General features: G+C 44.4%; 1 protein-coding gene across 6 annotated transcripts in view; it reads left to right on the top strand.

Moving 5' to 3' along the window:
- Positions 1-21485, top strand: part of LOC137370161 (long-chain-fatty-acid--CoA ligase ACSBG2-like) — a 184085-nt gene that overhangs the window by 97107 nt on the left and 65493 nt on the right. For all 6 annotated transcript variants that reach the window (XM_068032432.1, XM_068032440.1, XM_068032449.1 and 3 more), the window contains 4 exons: positions 1936-2016; positions 2214-2363; positions 7831-8001; positions 21073-21254. In XM_068032432.1, coding sequence (XP_067888533.1) covers positions 1936-2016; positions 2214-2363; positions 7831-8001; positions 21073-21254 — 584 coding nt within the window. The remainder of the gene's footprint in view (positions 1-1935; positions 2017-2213; positions 2364-7830; positions 8002-21072; positions 21255-21485) is intronic.

Below are 21485 nucleotides of genomic sequence, written 5' to 3' on the forward strand. Positions count from 1 at the left end.
ACAGGCTGCAGCTTCATCTGTGCTGAAGGTCCACCTGTGGCCCTCAAGCTTAGAGAGCTCACCTGACATCCTCTATTGGACAGTGAGCATGCCCTCTGGCTACTAATTGGCCATTCAAGGCAAAATTACTGTCAGGTGACTGTTCCGGACACAGTGTGGGATTGGCACTCGCATTTGACTCCGACTTCGGGGTCCTGACCCAAAATGCAAAATTCTGGCCCTCCTTTCCAGTAAAAGGAGCATCGACCTGCCCAATCTTTCCTGACAGTTACATCCTTAGAATTCTTTTCTGCACTTTCTTCAGTCCTTTTTTTAGTCCTTTATGAAGACCAGAACAGCGCACAATACAGCATGTGGTCCAACTAGGATTCTATATAAATTTAGCGTTACTTCTCTGATTTTTTTTTAGTTGTATTCCTTTAGAAATGATCCCCAGTACTTTGATCTCTTTGTGGCTGTATCAACTTGTGAGACTACTCTTAGTGATTTAAGTATCTGAATGCCAGATCTCTATTCTTCTCTACCCTATTTAGTTTCTTCTTTATTTCTCCTACCTAGATGAACCACCTCACTCCACTATATTGAATTTCATATACTATTTGTCTACTTATTCAGCAAGCCTGTTTGTCTACTGTCTTTTAGAAATCGATGCCCTGCTTAACTCCTCTGTCTCCCAAATGTTTAGTAATTTCATCTTGCATTTGTTTACCAACAACTGAAGTAAGACTGCAGCAATAACAAATTGTATTTATATAGCACCTTTAATGTAGTACAACATCCCATGGTGCTTCACAAGAGTATTATCAAGCAAAATTTGACACTGAACCACATAAGGCGATATTAGGACAGATGACCAAAAGCTTTGTCAAAGAGATACGTTTTTAGGAACATCTAAAGTAGTTAATAGTCTACTATTTTGTCCTGTACGATGATTCTATTTCCTGGCTTCTTACCAGTTTGTTTATGAAGGGGGGGTGAAGTGACATTTACCACCTTTCAGTCCTCTGCCAAAGTTTTTCTTTTCATGAAATGTTGGAAGCTTACAGTTAGTCTATGCAATTTCTTCCCTAGCTTTCTTCAGGGTCTTTAGTGTAAATCATCCATTCCCAGTGGTTTTGTCTACCTTATGTTTTGTTAGCTTATTTAGTAACCTCTCTCTTTGAATAATAAGGTTATAAACTATTTTACTCCAGCTTCTAAAGGCTTTTTGTGAAAGTTGTAACGATAGACTCAATTGGCATTAGTTACATTCTCCTGCTCCATTACACATCTTCATCTTTTAGTGGCTCAGCCTCTATTAGCACGAACCTCTTACCACTAATGTACCAATACAAAGCCCTTTTTTGTTGCAAATTTTCTCTCATTCTTTTTTAGTCTTCCTAATCTTGCTTTTTGTAACTTTTGGATATTTATATTTGTCTTGCCTTTATTTTTATTCTGCCCTATGAGTTTGAAATGTTTTCCCCAAGCCTTTAGATCTTGGGGTGGAAGGAGGACTTTTCAACATTGCTATCAGGTGATAACATTTTCTTGGAGCTGATCGACACCCTTTGCACAACTGCCCGATTTTTTTTTTTTTGTTCCATTGATTTACCCCCTACATTTTCCCCTAGTTGGAATATATTTGATTTGTATCTGTTACGCACTAATGAAGGATGGTTCTATTAAGTTTCTCTTCCATTTAATTTTTTTTATTTTTTCAACCACCCTTGCTTATGCAAGTAGATCAGTTTGAGAATTGGATGTGTAAACATAATATGCACGGTGGCTAGAATAAATTGAGAAATCCATGACAGAATGGACATACACTTTGGTTGTAGTGTGTTTAAATGAATGGGTTGAATGAACTTTGAATGAATGAACTTTGCTTGCTCCATATTTTGTTATTAAATCTTGCATTGAATATTTGAAACTATTTTTGACTTTTATTTTTAGGTTCGAAGTCATTTGCCTCAACTCAAAGCAGTTATTCAGTACAAGCTTGAGTTGGAAGTACATGAACCAGATCTCTATACCGTAAGTGTTCTTAAATTATTCACTCCAGAAACTTTATTATGTCATTTGTACATATTTAAGCAATTAACTCAACCAATTACTGTACGTTTTAACATTACATAATTGTATTAAGGTTTTTAAAAATTTAAATATTTCAAAGATATTATTTGGCTGTTTTAGAGAACAGGCATAATAATTTCCTTTTAAACTTTACTAAGTGGAAGAAATTCATGGAACTTGGGAATAGTATCTCAGATGAGGAGCTGGATGAAATCATAGACTCTCAGATGGCCAATCAATGTTGTATGCTAATCTACACATCTGGAACAACAGGGATCCCCAAAGCAGTGATGCTCAGCCATGATAATGTAAGTTTTGGTCAACCTTATTTTGTGCTTGGTAACTGTTGACACAATTAATACTAAAGTGCAAAAATACCTTAGTGTTAACAAGTTAATGACTTTTAGCACATTAATGTATTGAACCTCCAGAATGTGGCAATTCCCACACTGGCAATTCACTGATTTCTATATTTGTTTCAGTTCCCTTCTGAGCAAGAATATATAAAATGGTTGTCTATACCTTGTATGTTTTGTTAGAAACCATGGTTATATGAAATAACTTAAATATTTTTATTCATTAAGTGGATGTGGCAAGGCCAGCATTGATTGCTCATCCTTAATTGCCCTTGGGAAGGTGTTGGTGAGCTGCTGCCTTGAACCACTGCAGTCCACGTGCTGAAGGTTTACCACAGTGCTATGTTATGATCCCATTAGGGACAGTTAACGTTTAAAAAGAGAAAGTCAAATTCACAGTTATTCCTGAAAGAATTACGCCACAAGATTTCACATTTTAAGCAAAATACTTTGCTGTACAAGAGTTAAACAAAGCAAAGCACTACTAACTTAACACTACAACTTGAGACATTATATTTTAAACTTAAATATTCTCCAGAACACTTCCGTTTAACTTAATTCCATCCCAAACATTTCTCTGTACATTTCAGGATCTTGGTGGTTTGTTCACTTCTCCTCGGACCAGATCAAAGTATATCACAGCTCTTAGGAATTCACTTCAATTTCCTTAATTTCTCAGCTGTCTTCTGAGGTTAGAGATTTCCTGGGAATTCTCCTTCTTGTTTCGGCTAGGCAAATCCTCCAGTTCACCTTCAGCACCTCGCGAATCTGGATTTCCCAGCTTGAATATGGGCCTTTCCAAAAGCCAACCTGCTTTTCCAAAACCCAACTGTGACTGCCTTTCTGAAAGCCTACAACTTTCCAAAAGCTAACTGCTTGTCCCAAAGCCAACTGACTGTATCAGTAAGCACTCAGTAAAATCTGACTTTAAAGGACTCTCTCCTAAGCAACATCTATTTCCAAAGCCATCCAGTACATGTGGAATATCCCAGATAGCAATTTAAACTAATTATTTCTAACTCCACACCCTTTTGTTCTGGAAGATTACATGAATAATTTAAACCCCAGATGGAGGTAGCTGCAGACACACCATCTCCACCCTTCGCATTATGACCTTACTAAATAAACATCCTAGGTTTGTTTGCCAGCTTCTCAAACCAGGTATTTTCATTTGTCATGCATTTAAAAAAAACAATTCCAAAATTAAAAGCTACCTCTAGAAAATTAATACAAACCATGAACCCAGGTGATTTTAGCAGCACTGAGGGAGGGGGTTCCAGGATTTTGACTGTTTTGATGGGGAAGGAATGACAATATATTTCCAAGTTAGGATGGTGTGTGGCTTGGAGGGGAACTTGCAGGTAGTGGCATGCCCATGTGCCTGCTGTCCTTGTTCTTCTAGGTGCTCGGGGTCGCGGGTTTGGAAGGTGCTGTGGAAGGAGCCTTGGTGAGTGGCTGCAGCGCATCTTGTATATGGTACACACTGCTGCCACTGTGCACCGATGGTGAAGGGAGTGAATGTTTAAGGTAGTGGATGGGGTGCAAATAAAACAGGCTGCATTGTCTTGATTGGTTTTGGGATGCACTCATCCAGGCAAGTGGAGAGTATTCCATCACACTCCTGAGTTGTGCCTTGTAGATGGTGGGCATGCATTGGGGAGTCGGGAGGTGAGTTACTCGCTGCAGAATTCCCAGCCCTCCGACTTGCTCTTGGAGCCACAGTATTTATATGGTTGGTCCAGTTAAGTTTCTGGATGATGGTGACCTCAGAATGTTGATGGTGAGGGATTCTGTGATGGTAATCCATTGAATATCATGGAGAGATGGTTAGATTCTCTCTTGTTGGAGATGGTCATTGCCTGGCACCAGTGTGACACTAATGTTACTGGCCACTTATTAGCTCAACCCTTGAGGTTCTCCAAGCTTTACTTTATGCGGGCATGGACTGCTTCAGTTGCGAATGGAACTGAACAATCTGCATTCATCAGCGAACATCCCCACTTCTGGCCTTATGATGGAGCGAAGATCGTTGATAAAGCAGCTGAAAATGGTTGGGCCTAGGACACTATCCTAAGGAACCCCTGCTGTGATGTCCCAGTGCTGAGATGATTGGCCTCCAACAACTACAACCATCTTCCTTTTGTGCTAGAGATGAGCCCAGCCAGTGGAGAGATTTCCTCCTTATTCCATTGACTTCAATTTTACTAGGGCTCCTTGATGCCACACTCGGTCAAATACAGCCTTGATGTCAACCTCAACTATGGAATTCAGCTCCTCTACCCATGTATGAACCAAGGCTGAGTGGTCCTGGCAGAACCCAAACTAAGCATCAATGAGCAGGTCATTGCTGTGTAAATGCCACTTGATAGTACTGTCAACGACATCTGCTATCACTTTGCTATGACTGAGAGTAGACTGATGGGCTGGCAATTGGCCGGATTGGATTTGACAGGATATACCTGGGCAATTTTCCACATTGTCGGATAGATGCCAGTGTTGTATCTGTACTGGAACAGCTTAGCTAGAGGTGTGGCTAGTTCCAGAATACAAGCCTTCAGCACAACAGCCAGAATGTTGGGATTCTGCCTTTGCAGTCCAGAGCACTCAGCCATTTCTTGTTATGCTGTGGAGTGAATTGAATTGGCTAAAGAATGGCATTGTGATGGTGGGCACCTCAGGAGGAGGCCGATGTGAATCATACAATTGGCACCTCTGGCTGAAGATGTTGCAAACGCTTCAGCCTTGTGATATGAGATTGCTTCTATTTCTTTTGTAAAATATGTGTTAAGGACTTATATTTAAATATATGGCGCTGGCGTAGTGGTAATGTCACTGGACTAGTAATCCAGAAACCCAGGCTAATGCTCTGAGGACATGGGTTTGAATCCCACCACGGCAGATGGTAAAATTTGAATTCAATTAATAAATCTGCAATTAAAATGCTAGTCTACTGGTGACCATGCAACCATTGTTGTAAAAACCCATCTGGTTCACTGATGGATCACTAATGTCCTTTAGGGAAGGAAATCTGCTGTCCTTTCCTGGTCTGGTCTGCATGTGGCTCCAGACCCACTGCAATGTGCTTCACTCTTAAATGCCCACTGAAATGGCCTAACAAGCCACTCAGTTCAAGGGCAATTAGGGATGGGCAATAACTGTTGATTCATCTGGGATCTTGAAGAGATGGCTGAACTTTGTTTTTTCTTTAAAGTTACCAGAAGATTTGGACTGAGTTTGAACTGTAAACAGTTACTGGAGGGCACCTGTTTTCAAATAAACAAGCAGGGGTTGTTTTTGACTTGGAGAGATGTTTGCAAAGAAATGACAAGCCAAGATTTATGCTTGTCAGGAGGCTTGCTTCTGGAAGTTTTCGTTTCAATTTGAACTGTTTTTAAAAAAAAAAGTCAATTTGCTTATGGACCTGCCAGGAGAAGACAGCTTATCTCTCTATTGAAACAAAACCCCGTATTTCCAATGTGGCAGATTCCTATTTCCACATGTATTTGAAGAATCCTGCATCTTTGATGAAATCTTGCATTGAATGTGAGGGAACTAAAACCTTGTTGCTGCATTCCTGCTGTAAGACCTAATTTGGAGCTTCTGTAGTTGCATCTCTTGGCAAGCCTACGCAAACTGATCTTCAACATTGCCTGGAAAGAACTGTTCTGGGAAGATCCTACTGACAGCCGCATTTTTCACATTTGGGTTGCCTAACCAACACAAAGGACATCTTTCCATACCTTCTTCTCAGCCTAAGTGTTTTGTTTTTATTCATTCTATTTCTTTGTAACAGCTGTAAACAAAAAAGCCCTTTTTACTTTTTTCTCCATTCTCCATTGTGTGTGTGTGTGAGGGCTAGGATAAATAAGAGGCTTTAATATTTCAATTTGTGTGTATGTTTAGTTCATTATTGGTTAAAACTTGGTTTAAAGTAAACTGATAATTTTGTTGTTTATTAAAGAAACTTGGTTGGTGTGCTTTTGTCCTGGGAAAAATAGAGTATATGATTAACTGTTTCGGTAAGTGTGAACATTTAAATATATGTTTTGACCTGTGGAGAAGTGGGAGTGAATTAACAGTGCACTCCTCCCGCCTCGGTCGTAACACTTGTCTTTTACACTGACACGCTGGGCTCTGCAATCATTGAGGTTGGGGATGATTGTGGAGCCGCCTCCTCCCCTTGTTTAATTGTCCACGACCATTCACGACTGGATGTGGCAGGACTGCAGAACTTTGATCTTATTCTATTGTTGTGGGATCGCTTAACTCTATAGCTTGCTGTGTCTGCTGTTTAACATGCATGCAGTTCTGTGTTGTAGCTTCAGCATGTTGGCACTCATTTTTAGGTATGCCTGGCACTGCTTCTGGCATGTGCTCCTACATTCCTCATTGAATCAGGGATAGTCCCCTGGCTTGATGGTAATGGTAGGGCCTTGAGGTTACAGATTGTAGTCAAATATAATTTTGCTGCTACAGATGGCCCACAGTGCCTCATGAATGCCCAGTTTTGAGCTGCTGCATATATTCTGAGTCTGTCCCATTTAGCACGATGATATATTGCCAGTGTGAAGACAAGTCTTGGTCTCCATAAGGCCTGTGCGGTGGTCACTCCTATGGATACTCTCATGGACATCTGCGACAGGTAGCTGGATGAGGGGGAGTTGGTTTTTCCCTCGTTTATTCTCTCACCACCTGCTGCAGGCTCAGCCTGAGAGCTATGTCCTTCAGGATTCAGTCAGCTCAGTCAGTAGTGGTGGTACAGAGCTACTCTTACGGACTTGTGACGGACATTGAAATCTCAGTGTCACTTCTAAGTGGTGTTCAACATGGAGAGTACAGATTCATCAACTGAGGCTGGGTGGTAATCAACAGGAGCTTCCCTTGCCCATGTTTGACCTAATGCCATGAGACTTCATGGGGTCCGCCTCAATGTTGAGGACATCCAGGGCCACTCCCTCCTGTCTATATCCCACTGTGGCACCCAGCTCCAGGACAAATAGGCAGGAGGGAATCCGACCTCTTCCTTTTCACGCACCCACCCCCACCCCCACCCCCCCCCCCCCACCCCCGCCCCTGCTGCTGGTAAGATCCCAGTGGTGGTGGGAAGAGGCTCCTAATTGGCTGTTAATAGGCCACTTAAAAGCCTCAATTGGCCTCTATGTGGGAAGGCTGTCATGGCCTATCCCGGCAACAGAGAGGCAATGGACCCTCTGCCCTGTCCCCCCTGCTACCCGTTGACATACTCTGTGCACCCCACCTCCCGCCCACCTCCGATCTCAACTCATGGGGCCGAGCAAAATCCAGCCCTTTGTGTTACTTTATTAATGTGCCAACTTTCTTAAACCAAGTAACTCTTTGGACGCTGGGATGCTCCTGTTGTATTGAAGAATGCTATATTTACAATTCTCTTTATTTCTAGCTGACTTGGACTGCTAAGGCAGCAGGGAAGGTGGCGGGTATTACTTCAGAAGTGCCAGAAAGAGTTGTCAGTTTTCTTCCAATGAGTCATATTGCAGCACAAATAATGGATATCTGGATTCCAATGAAATTTGGAGCTACAACTTACTTTGCAAAACCAGATGCACTCAAGGTAGGTGATTTTCTGTGGGCTGATACCCCTTTGAAGAATTATTTTAGTTATTCAAATTTGTCTGGAAACTAATGGTTCAAATTTGTGTGGAAACTGATCCCTAATTCGGATTCTTTTTTTAACTGCTGCCTAATTATCTACTTTTCTTCCCTCAAATGATTGATACAACCCAGGTCAAATGAGCTTATTTGTTCCCTCTGTTACATAGTAAAACCATTACTAGTCTTCATTGAATTTTCGAGTTGAAGGTGCTAGTGCTAGAAATTGGAGCACTTTTCCACTTTAAGAATTCAGAATTTTTTTTTTCAAAAATGTACTTTATTCATAGAATTTGTAAAAGTACGTTATGTAACATTTCAAACTTGACATTACATAAAGTGCAATACAGATCAGTTTCATTCAATACAGTACATAACATGCTTCACTACACATACCATTAACAGGTTATATTTACAATGTACGTTGATATTTCATTTCAAATATTATCTGGTGCATACAGCCTGAGGGCTTTTACACAGTTTTCAGCCCCTTGGTATACTATAACAGAAGGGTCTTACACAGTGGCCTTTCCCCATTGAGCCTTTGCGGCGATTGCCCCATGCTTTAGTGCCTTCCTCAGCGCGTAGTCCTGGACCTTGGAATGTCCCAATCTGCAACACTGAGTTGTTGACAGCTCTTTGCACTTGAAGACCAGCAAGTTTTGGGCAGACTAAAGAGCATCTTTTACCAGTGGCAAGTTGATGTTTACCTCAGTGTGCATTGCAGGATACAGCCCGTAGAGCACTGAGTTCTGCATTACGCAGCCACTTGGGATGAACCTCGACAAAAACCATTGCATCTCTTTCCAGACCTGCTTTGTGTAGGCACATTCCAGAAGGAGGTGGGTGACGATTTCTTCCCCACTGCAGCTGCCTTGAGGACAGTGTGTGGAGGCGGTGAGACTCCGGGCATGCAGGAAGGATCTGATGGGGAGGCGCCTTCTCCCCACCAGCCAAGCTATGTCTTGGTCCTTGTTTGAAAGTTCTGGTGAAGAGGCATTCTGCCAAATGAGTTTGACTCTCTGTTCAGGGAACCATCTGACTGGATCCACCATCTCCTTTTCCTGCAGGGTCTCAAGGACATTAAGTGTGGACCACTGCCTGATGCACTTGTGGTCAAGTGTTTTTTCCATACAGACATTTCCATGAAAGACAGGTGGTACGGCATGGTCCAACTGAATGGAGTGTTCTGCGGCAACGTGGCAGACCCATCCTTCACAGCACAGAGGACAAATAGAATTGCAGAACATACTGATATTTGGTGTTTGCATACTGAGGGTCCATGTACAGCTTGATGCAGCCGTCCACAAAGGTGGCCATTATACTTAACTGGCAGGGGAGAGACATTGATCATTCTCCCAGGGTGAGTGTGAATTGTGGTTCTTTGAGTTTTATTTTTGGGGGATTTTCAGCACTGGCTTCGGACTTTCACCCTATTGGTGTTGGAGCTCTCCCGTGCTTGTTGGTTTCATGCTGGCTCGGGCCTTGGTGCATGTTCTCAGAAGACTTTAAGCACTGGCTACAACCAACACCCGAGCTCCAAGCGAAGGGGTGCATAACATAGTTAGGGTGACTGTGAAAAGCAGGGAAGGAGGTGCACCCATGGACTGGACCTTCTTCATTTTCGAATGATGTGGATAAGGATAAGAGTAGTCCTCGGGTGAAGGTGCTAAATTGGGGGAAGGCTAATTATAACAATATTAGGCAGAAACTGAAGAATTTAGATTGGGGGCGGCTGTTTGAGGGTAAATCAACATCTGACGTGTGGGAGTCTTTCAAACGTCAGCTGATTAGAATCCAGGACCAGCATGTTCCTGTGAGGACGAAAGACAAGTTTGGCAAGTTTCGGGAAGCTTGGATAACACAGATATTGTGAGCCTCGTCAAAAAGAAAATGGAAGCATTTGTAAGGGCTGGAAGGCTACGAACAGATGAAGCACTTGAGGAATATAAAGACAGTAGGAAGGAACTTAAGCAAGGAGTTAGGAGGGCTAAAAGGGGTCATGAAAAGTCATTGGCAAACAGGATTAAGGAAAATCCCAAGGCTTTTTATACATATATAAAACATATACATATATATACATATATATACATATATATATGCTCCAACACTCTGCTCCCCACCTGAAGCTAAAGACCAGTTCTATGAACAACTCCATAACATCATTAGCAGCATCCCCAACACCGAACACCTATTCCTGCTGGGGGACTTTAATGCCAGGGTTGGGGCCGACCATGACTCATGGCCCTCCTGCCTTGGGCGCTATGGCGTTGGAAGGATGAATGAGAACGGGCAGAGACTGCTTGAGTTGTGTACCTATCATAACCTCTGCATCACCAACTCGTTCTTTCACACTAAACCCTGTCACCAGGTTTCATGGAGGCACCCAAGATCACGTCGTTGGCACCAGCTAGACCTCATTGTCACAAGGCGAGCCACCTTAAACAGTGTTCAAATCACACGCAGCTTCCACAGTGCGGACTGCGACACCGACCATTCCCTGGTGTGCAGCAAGGTTAGACTCAGACCAAAGAAGTTGCATCATTCCAAGCAGAAGGGCCACCCGCGCATCAACACGAGCAGAATTTCTCACCCACAGCTGTTACAAAAATTTCTAAATTCACTTGTAACAGCCCTTCAAAACACTCCCACAGGGGATGCTGAGACCAAGTGGGCCCACATCAGAAACGCCATCTATGAGTCAGCTTTGACCACCTACGGCAAAAGTGCGAAGAGAAATGCAGACTGGTTTCAATCTCATAATGAAGAGCTGGAACCTGTCATAGCCGCTAAGCGCATTGCACTGTTGAACTACAAGAAAGCCCCCAGCGATTTAACATCCGCAGCACTTAAAGCAGCCAGAAGTACTGCACAAAGAACAGCTAGGCGTTGCGCAAACGACTAATGGCAACACCTATGCAGTCATATTCAGCTGGCCTCAGACACCGGAAACATCAGAGGAATGTATGATGGCATGAAGAGAGCTCTTGGGCCAACCATCAAGAAGATCTCCCCCCTCAAATCTAAATCGGGGGACATAATCACTGACCAACGCAAACAGATGGACCGCTGGGTTGAGCACTACCTAGAACTGTACTCCAGGGAGAATGCTGTCACTGAGACTGCCCTCAATGCAGCCCAGCCTCTACCAGTCATGGATGAGCTGGACATACAGCCAACCAAATCGGAACTCAGTGATGCCATTGATTCTCTAGCCAGCGGAAAAGCCCCTGGGAAGGACAGCATTACCCCTGAAATAATCAAGAGTGCCAAGCCTGCTACACTCTCAGCACTACATGAACTGCTATGCCTGTGCTGGGACGAGGGAGCAGTACCCCAGGACATGCGCGATGCCAACATCATCACCCTCTATAAAAACAAAGGTGACCGCGGTGACTGCAACAACTACCGTGGAATCTCCCTGCTCAGCATAGTGGGGAAAGTCTTCTCTCGAGTCGTTTTAAACAGACTCCAGAAGCTGGCCGAGCGCGTCTACCCTGAGGCACAGTGTGGCTTTCGTGCAGAGAGATCGACCATTGACATGCTGTTCTCCCTTCGTCAGATACAGGAGAAATGCCGTGAACAACAGATGCCCCTCTACATTGCTTTCATTGATCTCACCAAAGCCTTTGACCTCGTCAGCAGACGTGGTCTCTTCAGACTACTAGAAAAGATCGGATGTCCACCAAAGCTACTAAGTATCATCACCTCATTCCATGACAATATGAAAGGCACAATTCAACATGGTGGCTCCTCATCAGAGCCCTTTCCTATCCTGAGTGGTGTGAAACAGGGCTGTGTTCTTGCACCCACACTTTTTGGGATTTTCTTCTCCCTGCTGCTTTCACATGCGTTCAAATCCTCTGAAGAAGGAATTTTCCTCCACACAAGATCAGGGGGCAGGTTGTTCAACCTTGCCCGTCTAAGAGCGAAGTCCAAAGTACGGAAAGTCCTCATCAGAGAACTCCTCTTTGCTGACGATGCTGCTCTAACATCTCACACTGAAGAGTGCCTGCAGAGTCTCATCGACAGGTTTGCGTCTGCCTGCAATGAATTTGGCCTAACCATCAGCCTCAAGAAAACTAACATCATGGGGCAGGACGTCAGAAATGCTCCATCCATCAATATTGGCGACCACGCTCTGGAAGTGGTTCAAGAGTTCACCTACCTAGGCTCAACTATCACCAGTAACCTGTCTCTAGATGCAGAAATCAACAAGCGCATGGGTAAGGCTTCCACTGCTATGTCCAGACTGGCCAAGAGAGTGTGGGAAAATGGCGCACTGACACGGAACACAAAAGTCCGAGTGTATCAAGCCTGTGTCCTCAGTACCTTGCTCTACGGCAGCGAGGCCTGGACAACGTATGCCAGCCAAGAGCGACGTCTCAATTCATTCCATCTTCGCTGCCTTCGGAGAATACTTGGCATCAGGTGGCAGGACTAAATCTCCAACACAGGAGTCCTTGAAGCGGCCAACACCCCCAGCTTATACACACTACTGAGTCAGCGGCGCTTGAGATGGCTTGGCCATGTGAGCCGCATGGAAGATGGCAGGATCCCCAAAGACACATTGTACAGCGAGCTCGCCACTGGTATCAGACCCACTGGCCGTCCATGTCTCCACTATAAAGACGTCTGCAAACGCGACATGAAATCGTGTGACATTGATCACAAGTCGTGGGAGTCAGTTGCCAGCATTCGCCAGAGCTGGCGGGCAGCCATAAAGACAGGGCTAAATTGTGGCGAGTCGAAGACACTTAGTAGTTGGCAGGAAAAAAGACAGAGGCGCAAGGGGAGAGCCAACTGTGCAACAGCCCCGACAAACAAATTTCTCTGCAGCACCTGTGGAAGAGCCTGTCACTCCAGAATTGGCCTTTATAGCCACTCCAGGCGCTGCTTCACAAACCACTGACCACCTCCAGGCGCATATCCATTGTCTCTCGAGATAAGGAGGCCCAAAAGAATAAAGAGCAAGAGGGTAACCAGGGAAAGGGTTGGCCCACTCAAGGACAGAGATGGGAATCTATGTGCGGAGCCAGAGGAAATGGGCGAGGTGCTAAATGAGTACTTTGTATCAGTATTCACCAAAGCAAAGGACTTGGTGGATGATGAGCCTAGGGAAGGGAGTGCAGATGGTCTCAGTCATCTCAGTATCAAAAAGGAGGAGGTGTTGGGTGTTTTTCAAAGCATTAAGGTAGATAAGTCCCCAGGGCCTGATGGGATCTACCCTAGAATACTGAGGGAGGCAAGGGAAGAAATTGCTGGAGCCTTGACAGAAATCTTTGCATCCTCATTGGCGACAGGTGAGGTCCCAGAGGACTGGAGAATAGCCAATGTTGTGCCTTTGTTTAAGAAGGGTAGCAAGGATAATCCAGGAAATTATAGGCTGGTGAGCCTTCTGTCAGTGGTAGGGAAACTATTAGAGAGGATTATTTGGGACATGACAGGCAGAGAGATCTGGGCGTACAGGTCCACAGGTCACTGAAAGTGGCAACGCAGGTGGATAAGGTAGTCAAGAAGGCATACGGCATGCTTCATCGGTCGGGACATAGAGTATAAAAATTGGCAAGTCATGTCGCAACTGTACAGAACCTTAGTTAGGCCACACTTAGAATATTGCGTACAATTCTGGACGCCACATTACCAGAAGGACGTGGAGGGTTTGGAGAGGGTACAGAGGAGGTTTACCAGGATGTTGCCTGGTCTGGAGGGCATTAGCTATGAGGAGAGGTTGGAAAAACTCAGATTGTTTTCACTGGAACGATGGAGGTGGAGGGGCGACATGATAGAGGTTTACTAAGTTATGAGCGGCATGAACAGAGTGGATAGGCAGAAGCTTTTTCCCAGGGTGGAAGAGTCAGTTACTAGGGGACATAGGTTTAAGGTGCGAGGGGCAAAGTTTAGAGGGGATGTGTGAGGCAAGTTTTTTACACAGAGGGTGGTGAGTGCCTGGAACGTGCTGCCAGGGGAGGTGGCGGAAGCAGATCCGATAGCGATGTTTAAGAGACATCTTGACAAATACATGAATAGGAAGGGAATAGAGGGATATGGGCCCCGGAAGTGCAGAAGGTTTTAGTTTAGGCAGGCATCAAGATCGGCGCAGGCTTGGAGGGCCGAATGGCCTGTTCCTGTGCTGTACTGTTCTTTGTTCTGCTTGGTTCCGCTGTCTGTGCGCAGACTGATGAGCATCTGCGACTAGTTTGAACTGGCCTCGGGAGACAAAATTAACCACGGCAAGAGCGAGGCCATGTTCTCGCTCCAGGAAGCTGGTAGCAGCAAAGTCCTTGATGAGGAACAGAGGGGAAAGACAGTGTCAATGGAGGACAGTCCAAACTGCCCTGCTTGCATGACCCCCACTTCGATGTCACCTGGCAGAAAATCCCTGCTGTGGGGGACCAGAATGGTTTTCTCAGCCCAACCACAGTGCAACAGTTTATGAAGGCTATGGGAATCAGGAACGTACCCATGGACTGGGACTAGAACTGTCACCTGGACTGGTAAGCAACATACAGTTTTAATGGTTCTAAAGATTGCCTCCATTAACGTATGTGGCATTAAGGCCACTACATGATGTGCTTCGACCTTGTGGTACCATGCTAAGGTTGCGATGATGGTCCCAAGGGCCATCAATCTGGTCAGGGGGAAAATATTCCCGTTCTTCTGGCCTGGGTATTCTGCTGTGGGGAGGCAACTTCATCTCTGAAGTTAGAGGTAGTGGACGGTTGCCTTCTCTTAGCAGACGTAATGCATGAGAGCCCACCACTCCGGTTATCAATGTGTATGCCCCAGCTCCGAACAGCGAGCAGCTGACTGTCCTTCAGCAGCTCCCACTGCTGTTGACAATGTCATTCTAGGTGGTGACTTGTGGCTGGACGATCCAGCAGAGCCGACAGCAAACTGGACACCATGTCCAGAGTCCTGATGGAAATGGTAAAAGGCACCAAGCTATATGACGTTTTCAGAAACCCTGGAGATACACCTGGTTGAGGTTAGATGGTACAATCATTCCAGGATCAGCTTCCTGTTTGTGACCTGAGCGTTTACAGTCATATCCACCGTTGCCAAGCTGATCTTCTCTGACCACAGCCAGCTACTGGCTGACTGTCACTTACAGAAAGGAGAAGGTTGGCAGGGACATGAAAGGTGAGTGTGACCCCAGAAAACATCAAGGAATTCATCAGGGATTACCAAGGTTGGAGAACCCTGAAACCCCTCTTGAGTCCCCGACACTGGTGGGAAGCGATCATGGCGAGCATCAAGAGGTTCATGGTTCTTCATCCTCAAAGGTGTTCAGAAGGTGAGAGAGAGAGAAATGGAGGGAAATGTCCTGACTGCAAAGCATGCAGAATCTGCTCCTGTTGCAGTCGATGGGGTTGATGTCAAGGAGGATCTCCAAGAGGTGAAGATCCAGCAGGCCCCGCTCTTTGCTATGGAGGCCTCCAAGATCATCTTCCGTTCCAGAGTCTGCTCCGTGGAGCAGGATGAGATGTGCTCGTGTTTCTATTTACAAAAGATACATAGAGAGAGCTCTGTGAACATCATCGCAGCCTGACATACTAAGGATCATAGAATCACATAATTGTTAAAGCACATAAGGAGCCATTTGGCCTGTCGTATTGGTGCTTGCTATCCAAACGAGAAATTTACCTGGTGCTTCTCCCCATAGCCTTCACATTCTTTCTTTTCAGATAACAATCCAAATCTGTCTTGAATGTCTAGATTGAACCTGCCTCCACTGCACGCTCAGGCAGTGCATTCCAGATCCTAACCCCTTGTTGTGTGAAAAAGGTTTTCCTCATGTTGCTATTGCTTCTTTTGCCCATTACCTTAAATCTGTGTCCCCTTGTTCTTGATCCGCCCACCACTGGGAACAGTTTTTCCCTATCTACCCTGTCCATACCCCCTCATGATTTTGAACACCTTTGGGGAAAAAAATCTCCTTTCAACCTCCTCTTCTCCAAAGAAAACAGTCCCAATGTCTGCAATCTATCCACATAACTGAAGTTCCTCATTCCTGGAACCATTCTCATGAACTTTTTTCTGCACTCTCTCCAATGCCTTCATATCTTTCCTAAAGTGTGGTGCCCAGAACTGGACCAGTGGAGGCTGAAACAGAGTTCTGTACAAGTTTATGTCCCTATTAATGAAGCCTAAGATGCTGTATGCTCTATTAACTGCTCTCTCAATCTGTCTTGCCACCTTCAATGGGTGCACATATACACCCAGGTCACTCTGCTCCTGAACCCCCTTTAGAATTGTACCCTTTATATTGTCTCTCCATGTTCTTCCTACCGAAATGAATCACTTCACAGTTCTCTGCACTAAATTTCATCTACCACTTGTCTGCCCATTCCACCAACCTGTTTGTCCTTTTGAAGTTCTACACTATCCTCCTCACAGTTCACAATGTTTCCAAGTTTCGTATCATACACAAATTTTGAAATTGTGCCCTGTACACCAAGGTCTAGGTCATTAATATATATCAAGAAGAGCAAGGGTTCCAAACTGACCTCTGGGGAACTCCACTACAAACCTTCCTCCAGTCTGAAAAACATCCATTAACCACTACTCGCTGTTTCCTGTTACTCAGTCAATTTCGTATCCATGTTGCTACTGTCCCTTTTATTCCATAAGCTATAATTTTGCTCACAAGTCTGTTCTGCAGCACTTTATCAAATGCTTTTTAGTTCATGTACACCGTATCAACAGCATTGTCCTGATCAACCTTCTCTGTTACCTCATCAAAAAATTCCAAGTTAGTTAAACATGATTTGTCCTTCACAAATCCATGCTGACTTTCCCTGATTAACTTGCATTTGCCCAAGTGACTATTAATTTTGTCCCAAATTATTGTTTCTAGAAGCTTGCCCACCACCGAAGTTAAACTGACTGGCCTGTAGTTGCTGGGCTTATCTTTACAATTCTCCAGTCCTCTGGCACAACGCCCGAGTCTAAGGCACTCTGGAAAATATGACTAGTGCCTCTGCAATTTCCACTCACTTCCGTCAGTATCCTTGGATGCATCTCATCCAGTCCTGGTGCCATATCAACTGTTAGTACAACTAGCCTATCCAATACCTCCTCTGTATTGATTTTAAACCCTTCAAGTGTCTGAATTTCCTCCTCTTTTACCATGACCTGCGCAGCATCATCTTCCTTGGTAAAGACAGATACAAAATATTCATTTAATACCTCAGCCATGCCCCCTGCTTCCATGTGTAAATCCCCTTTTTGGTTCCTAATTGGCCCCACTCTTCCCTTCACCACCCTTTTACTGTTAATATTCTCATAGAAGACTTTTGGATTCCCTTTTATTTTTCATACTGTGTCTACTTCTCTTATTTGCTTTTCATGTCCCCTCTGAACCTTCTATATTCAGCTTGGTTCTCAGTTGTATTATTCACCTGTCATCAGTAATGAGCACACTTTTGCTTTTTCATCCTAATATCTATTTCTTTTGTCATTCAGGGAGCTCTGGATTTGTTTGCCCTATCTGTTCCCTTCATGGAACTATACCTTGACTGTGCCTGAACTATCTCTTCTTTAAAGGCAGTCCATTGTTCACTTACCATTTTGCCTGCCAACCTTTGATTCCAATTTATCGAGAACAGATCCATTCTTACCCCCATTGAAGTTAGCTTCCCCCAGTTAATTTTTCTGATTCTGGATTGTTCCTTGTCCTTTTCTCACAGCTAACCTAAATCTTATGATACAATGATCACTGTATCCTAAATGTTCCCATACTGATACTTGATCCACTTGGCACACCTCATTCCCAAGAACCCGGTCTAGCAGTACCTCCTTTTTCATTGGATTGGAAACATACAGCTGTAGAAAAATTTCCTGATCACACTGTAGGAACTCTTGCCGCTCTCCCTTCTTTGCACTCTACTATCCCAGTCTATATTTGGATAATGAAAGTTTCCATTTTAACTACTCTATAGTTGTTGCACCTCTCTGTAATTTCCATGCAAATTCGTTCCTCTACATCTTTCCTGCTAGTTGGCGGCCTATAAACTACACCGAACAATGTAATTGTACCATTTCTCTAGGTCAACTCCGCTCTAGTAAAATAGATTCTGTCCTTAACCCCTGTGAGATGTGCTCTCTGTCCAGCACTGCAATTTTCTTCTTAATCAGAACTGCCAACTCTTCCCCTTTCCCACTTTTCCTTGAACATCTTGTATCCAGGAATATTTAGTATGCAGTCCTGCCCTCCTTAGCGATGATTTACCAGCCAAGTTGTATTCGACTCTGTGGAAATGGATCAGCCCAGATCTACTGGAAGTGTATGAGAGTATGCTTCTGGCTGGCAGCATGTCAGTATCCATGAGGAAAGGCATCATCACCCTCATCTACAAGTGGAAGGAGGAGAGGGAGGAAATTAGAAATTGGCGGCCCATTTCACTGCTTAATGTGGACAACAAAATTCTATCCAAGGTCATCGCCAGTTGGGTCACTCCTGCTCTGGAGTTGGTGATTCACCCCAATCAGACCTGTACTGTACCTGGCAGGAAGGTCTCTGATAGCATCAGTGATATGATCGCCAATGTACGGGACAGGGGTGTGGACACCTGCCTCGGTAGCCTGGACCAGAATATCACACACCCACATGATGGACATGTTCTCCAAAATGGGGTTTGGGGAGGGAATCCGCAATTGGATCCAACTGCTCTACACAAATATCAGTAGCGCAGTTTCAATCAATGGGTTTGAATTGGAAAGCTTTCCGATCAAATCTGGAGTCAGATAGGGCTCTCCTGTCTCCCCTGTCTTGCTCGTGTGCTGTATCGAGCCTTTGCCAAGTTCATCAGGAAGGATGCGGCATAAGCAGAGGCACTCAGGTCTAAGCCTCCCTATGCATGGACGACGGCACCGTCTTCTGCCTAAATCCACTGTCGGTTCATAGGCTGATGAGCATCTTTGACCAGCTCGAACTGGCGTTGGGAGCCAAAGTAAATCGAGGCAAGAGAGCATGTTCTCTGGGAACTGGGCCAACCGATCCTTTATCTCCTTCACCGTCGGATCAGACTACCTTGGGATGTGGTTCGGGGGAGCTGGGGCATGTGCCAAAAGCTGGAAGGCACGAGTAGCCATGGTGAAACAGCAACTGGGCATTTGGGAGTGCTGCTCCCTCTCCATTGTGGGTAAGAACCTGGTCGTCAGGTGCGAGGCATTCTCGGTGTTGCTATATGTGGCGCAGGTCTGTCCCGTACCTAGCTGCTGCTCAGTGGCGGTCAGCCGAGCCATTTTCTGCTTTATCTGCAGATCGAAAATGGGCCGTGACTGTAGGGGCGCAATGTACAAAACCTCTAGATAAAGGGGGAGAAAATCTATCCAATGTTGTCCTTAAGAATTCAGAATTTATTTTTCAAAAATATACTTCATAAAAATTATAAAAATACATTTCGTAACAGTTCAAATTTGACATTACATAAAGTGCAATACAGATCAGTTTGTTTAGATACAGTACCTGAGGTGCCTCACTAGATTTGCCATTACAGATTATATTTACAATGTACATTGACATTTCATGTTGAACATTCTCTGGTACATACAGCCTGAGGGGTTTTATACAGGTTCCAGCTCCTTGGTATACTATGGAGAGAGGGTCTTACACAATGGCCTTTCCCCATTGAGCCTTTGCGGCATCTGCGCCATGTTTTAGTGCGTCCCTCAGCACGTAGTCCTAGACCTTGGAATGTTTCAGTCTCGGTTGATGACAGCTTTTTGCACTTGAAGATCAGCAAATTTTGGGCAGACCAAAATGTATCTTTCACCACTGGTCCTCCAGCAGCAGTTGATGTTTACCTCAGTGTGCATCCCTGAGAACAGCCCATAGAGCATAGAATCCTGCATTACAGAGCTGCTCATGATGAACCTTTACGAAAACCACTGCATCTCTTTCCAGACCTGCTTTGCTAAAGGCACATTCCAGAAGGAGGTGAGCGAGTCTCTTCTCCACTGCAGCCATCTCGAGAGCAGAATTCAGAATGCATTGACCAAGTTTGGATATAAAACTCCCTGTACTGCGCCCCATCCCCTTGAGCAGCCTGTACTGCATCACTAGTACTTGACAGTTACCATGGCCTCTGAGTGAAGTTACCAGTTACTGGAAGTTCTATACTGTAGAAACTGAATTGTGACTTTGGGTTGATTTTCAACCCATTAGTTATGAATGGCAGGAAATTTGGGCCTTCATTTCACTCTTCTGACCATCAATCTGAGCTGGATGTAAATCCAAGTGCTGGAAGCAAAAGCCCAGTGTGTAAACCCTCCTACTTATTTACCAAATGATTTTAACCACATTGCATCAAATTTTCATTATTGTGATTATATTGAGAAAAATAAATCTTCCTGTCTCTTGAAAAAGACTACCCTTACTGGTTATGTTAGCCCTCAATGATCTTTTCTGATTGTGAGCCTAGTGTAATTTTAATGCCCAAAAACAAATGGGTTTTGGTCGGATGCGATGTTTAAAATTTAAAACCTCAAACCCAACCCGTCTCATTTTCACCACTTCTGGTGTTAACAGATAGGGGATGTGCAACCAATCTGCTCCCAAGAGGTGGGTGGTTCATTTAAATATTTTAATGAGGCTGTCTGCTTCAGATTTTATCCCTCTTTCAGCTAGAACTCTGGCTGGTTGGGTTTCCCGGGTCTCAGCAAACCCAGCAGTTAATGGGAGGTGACGACTGCCTTATGGAAGAGGTAAGTGCCTTTCCAGCACTGCTTTTGGACCAGGAGGAGCAAGATTGTATTCCGCCGTGCCCAACATGCGTGCGATTTGTAACACTACAATTATTGCCCTGCCTGAGATGAGATAATCAGCACAGATTATGATTTGGACCTGCCATCTTCTGGTTCTTGGTGGTGCACTAAGCAGGACCTTCCTCACTAGACCATCTGGGTAGTTGCTTGTGGGTTTGCATTGTTTAAGCACAAGCTTTGACAAATTGAAATTTGCATTATCAGTTCTACAGTATTGAATGTTAGCTTTCTTAATGTCAGCTTGTTTTCTGTTTCTTTTTAGGGTACCTTAGTGAACACTATGAGAGAAGTACAGCCCACCGCCTTTTTAGGAGTACCTCGTGTTTGGGAGAAAATGGAGGAAAAAATGAAAGATGCTAGTGCTCAATCATCATTTTTGAGAAGAAAGATTGCTATATGGGCAAAGGGTATCGGCCTGAAAACAGGGTATAATAAGATGAATGGGTATGTCAAAATATGAACATTTTTAAATGCAGTTTGTACAACAGTAAAACAAGTATTCATGAGAACATTGGGATGTACAGGACTGAAGACATTGTTCCAGTTCATCTGGTTGGTCCCAAAATTTGATTTAAAGTAACAAGAAGCTCTCAGTATAGTTTACCCTCAAACCCTTTCTCTGCCAAAAATTTGTCCAGTTTCCTCCCGATTCTGTTAATGTTATCAACCTCCTCA

This window comes from Heterodontus francisci, chromosome 1, assembly GCF_036365525.1.
Source record: "Heterodontus francisci isolate sHetFra1 chromosome 1, sHetFra1.hap1, whole genome shotgun sequence".
Taxonomy (NCBI): Eukaryota; Metazoa; Chordata; class Chondrichthyes; order Heterodontiformes; family Heterodontidae; genus Heterodontus; species Heterodontus francisci.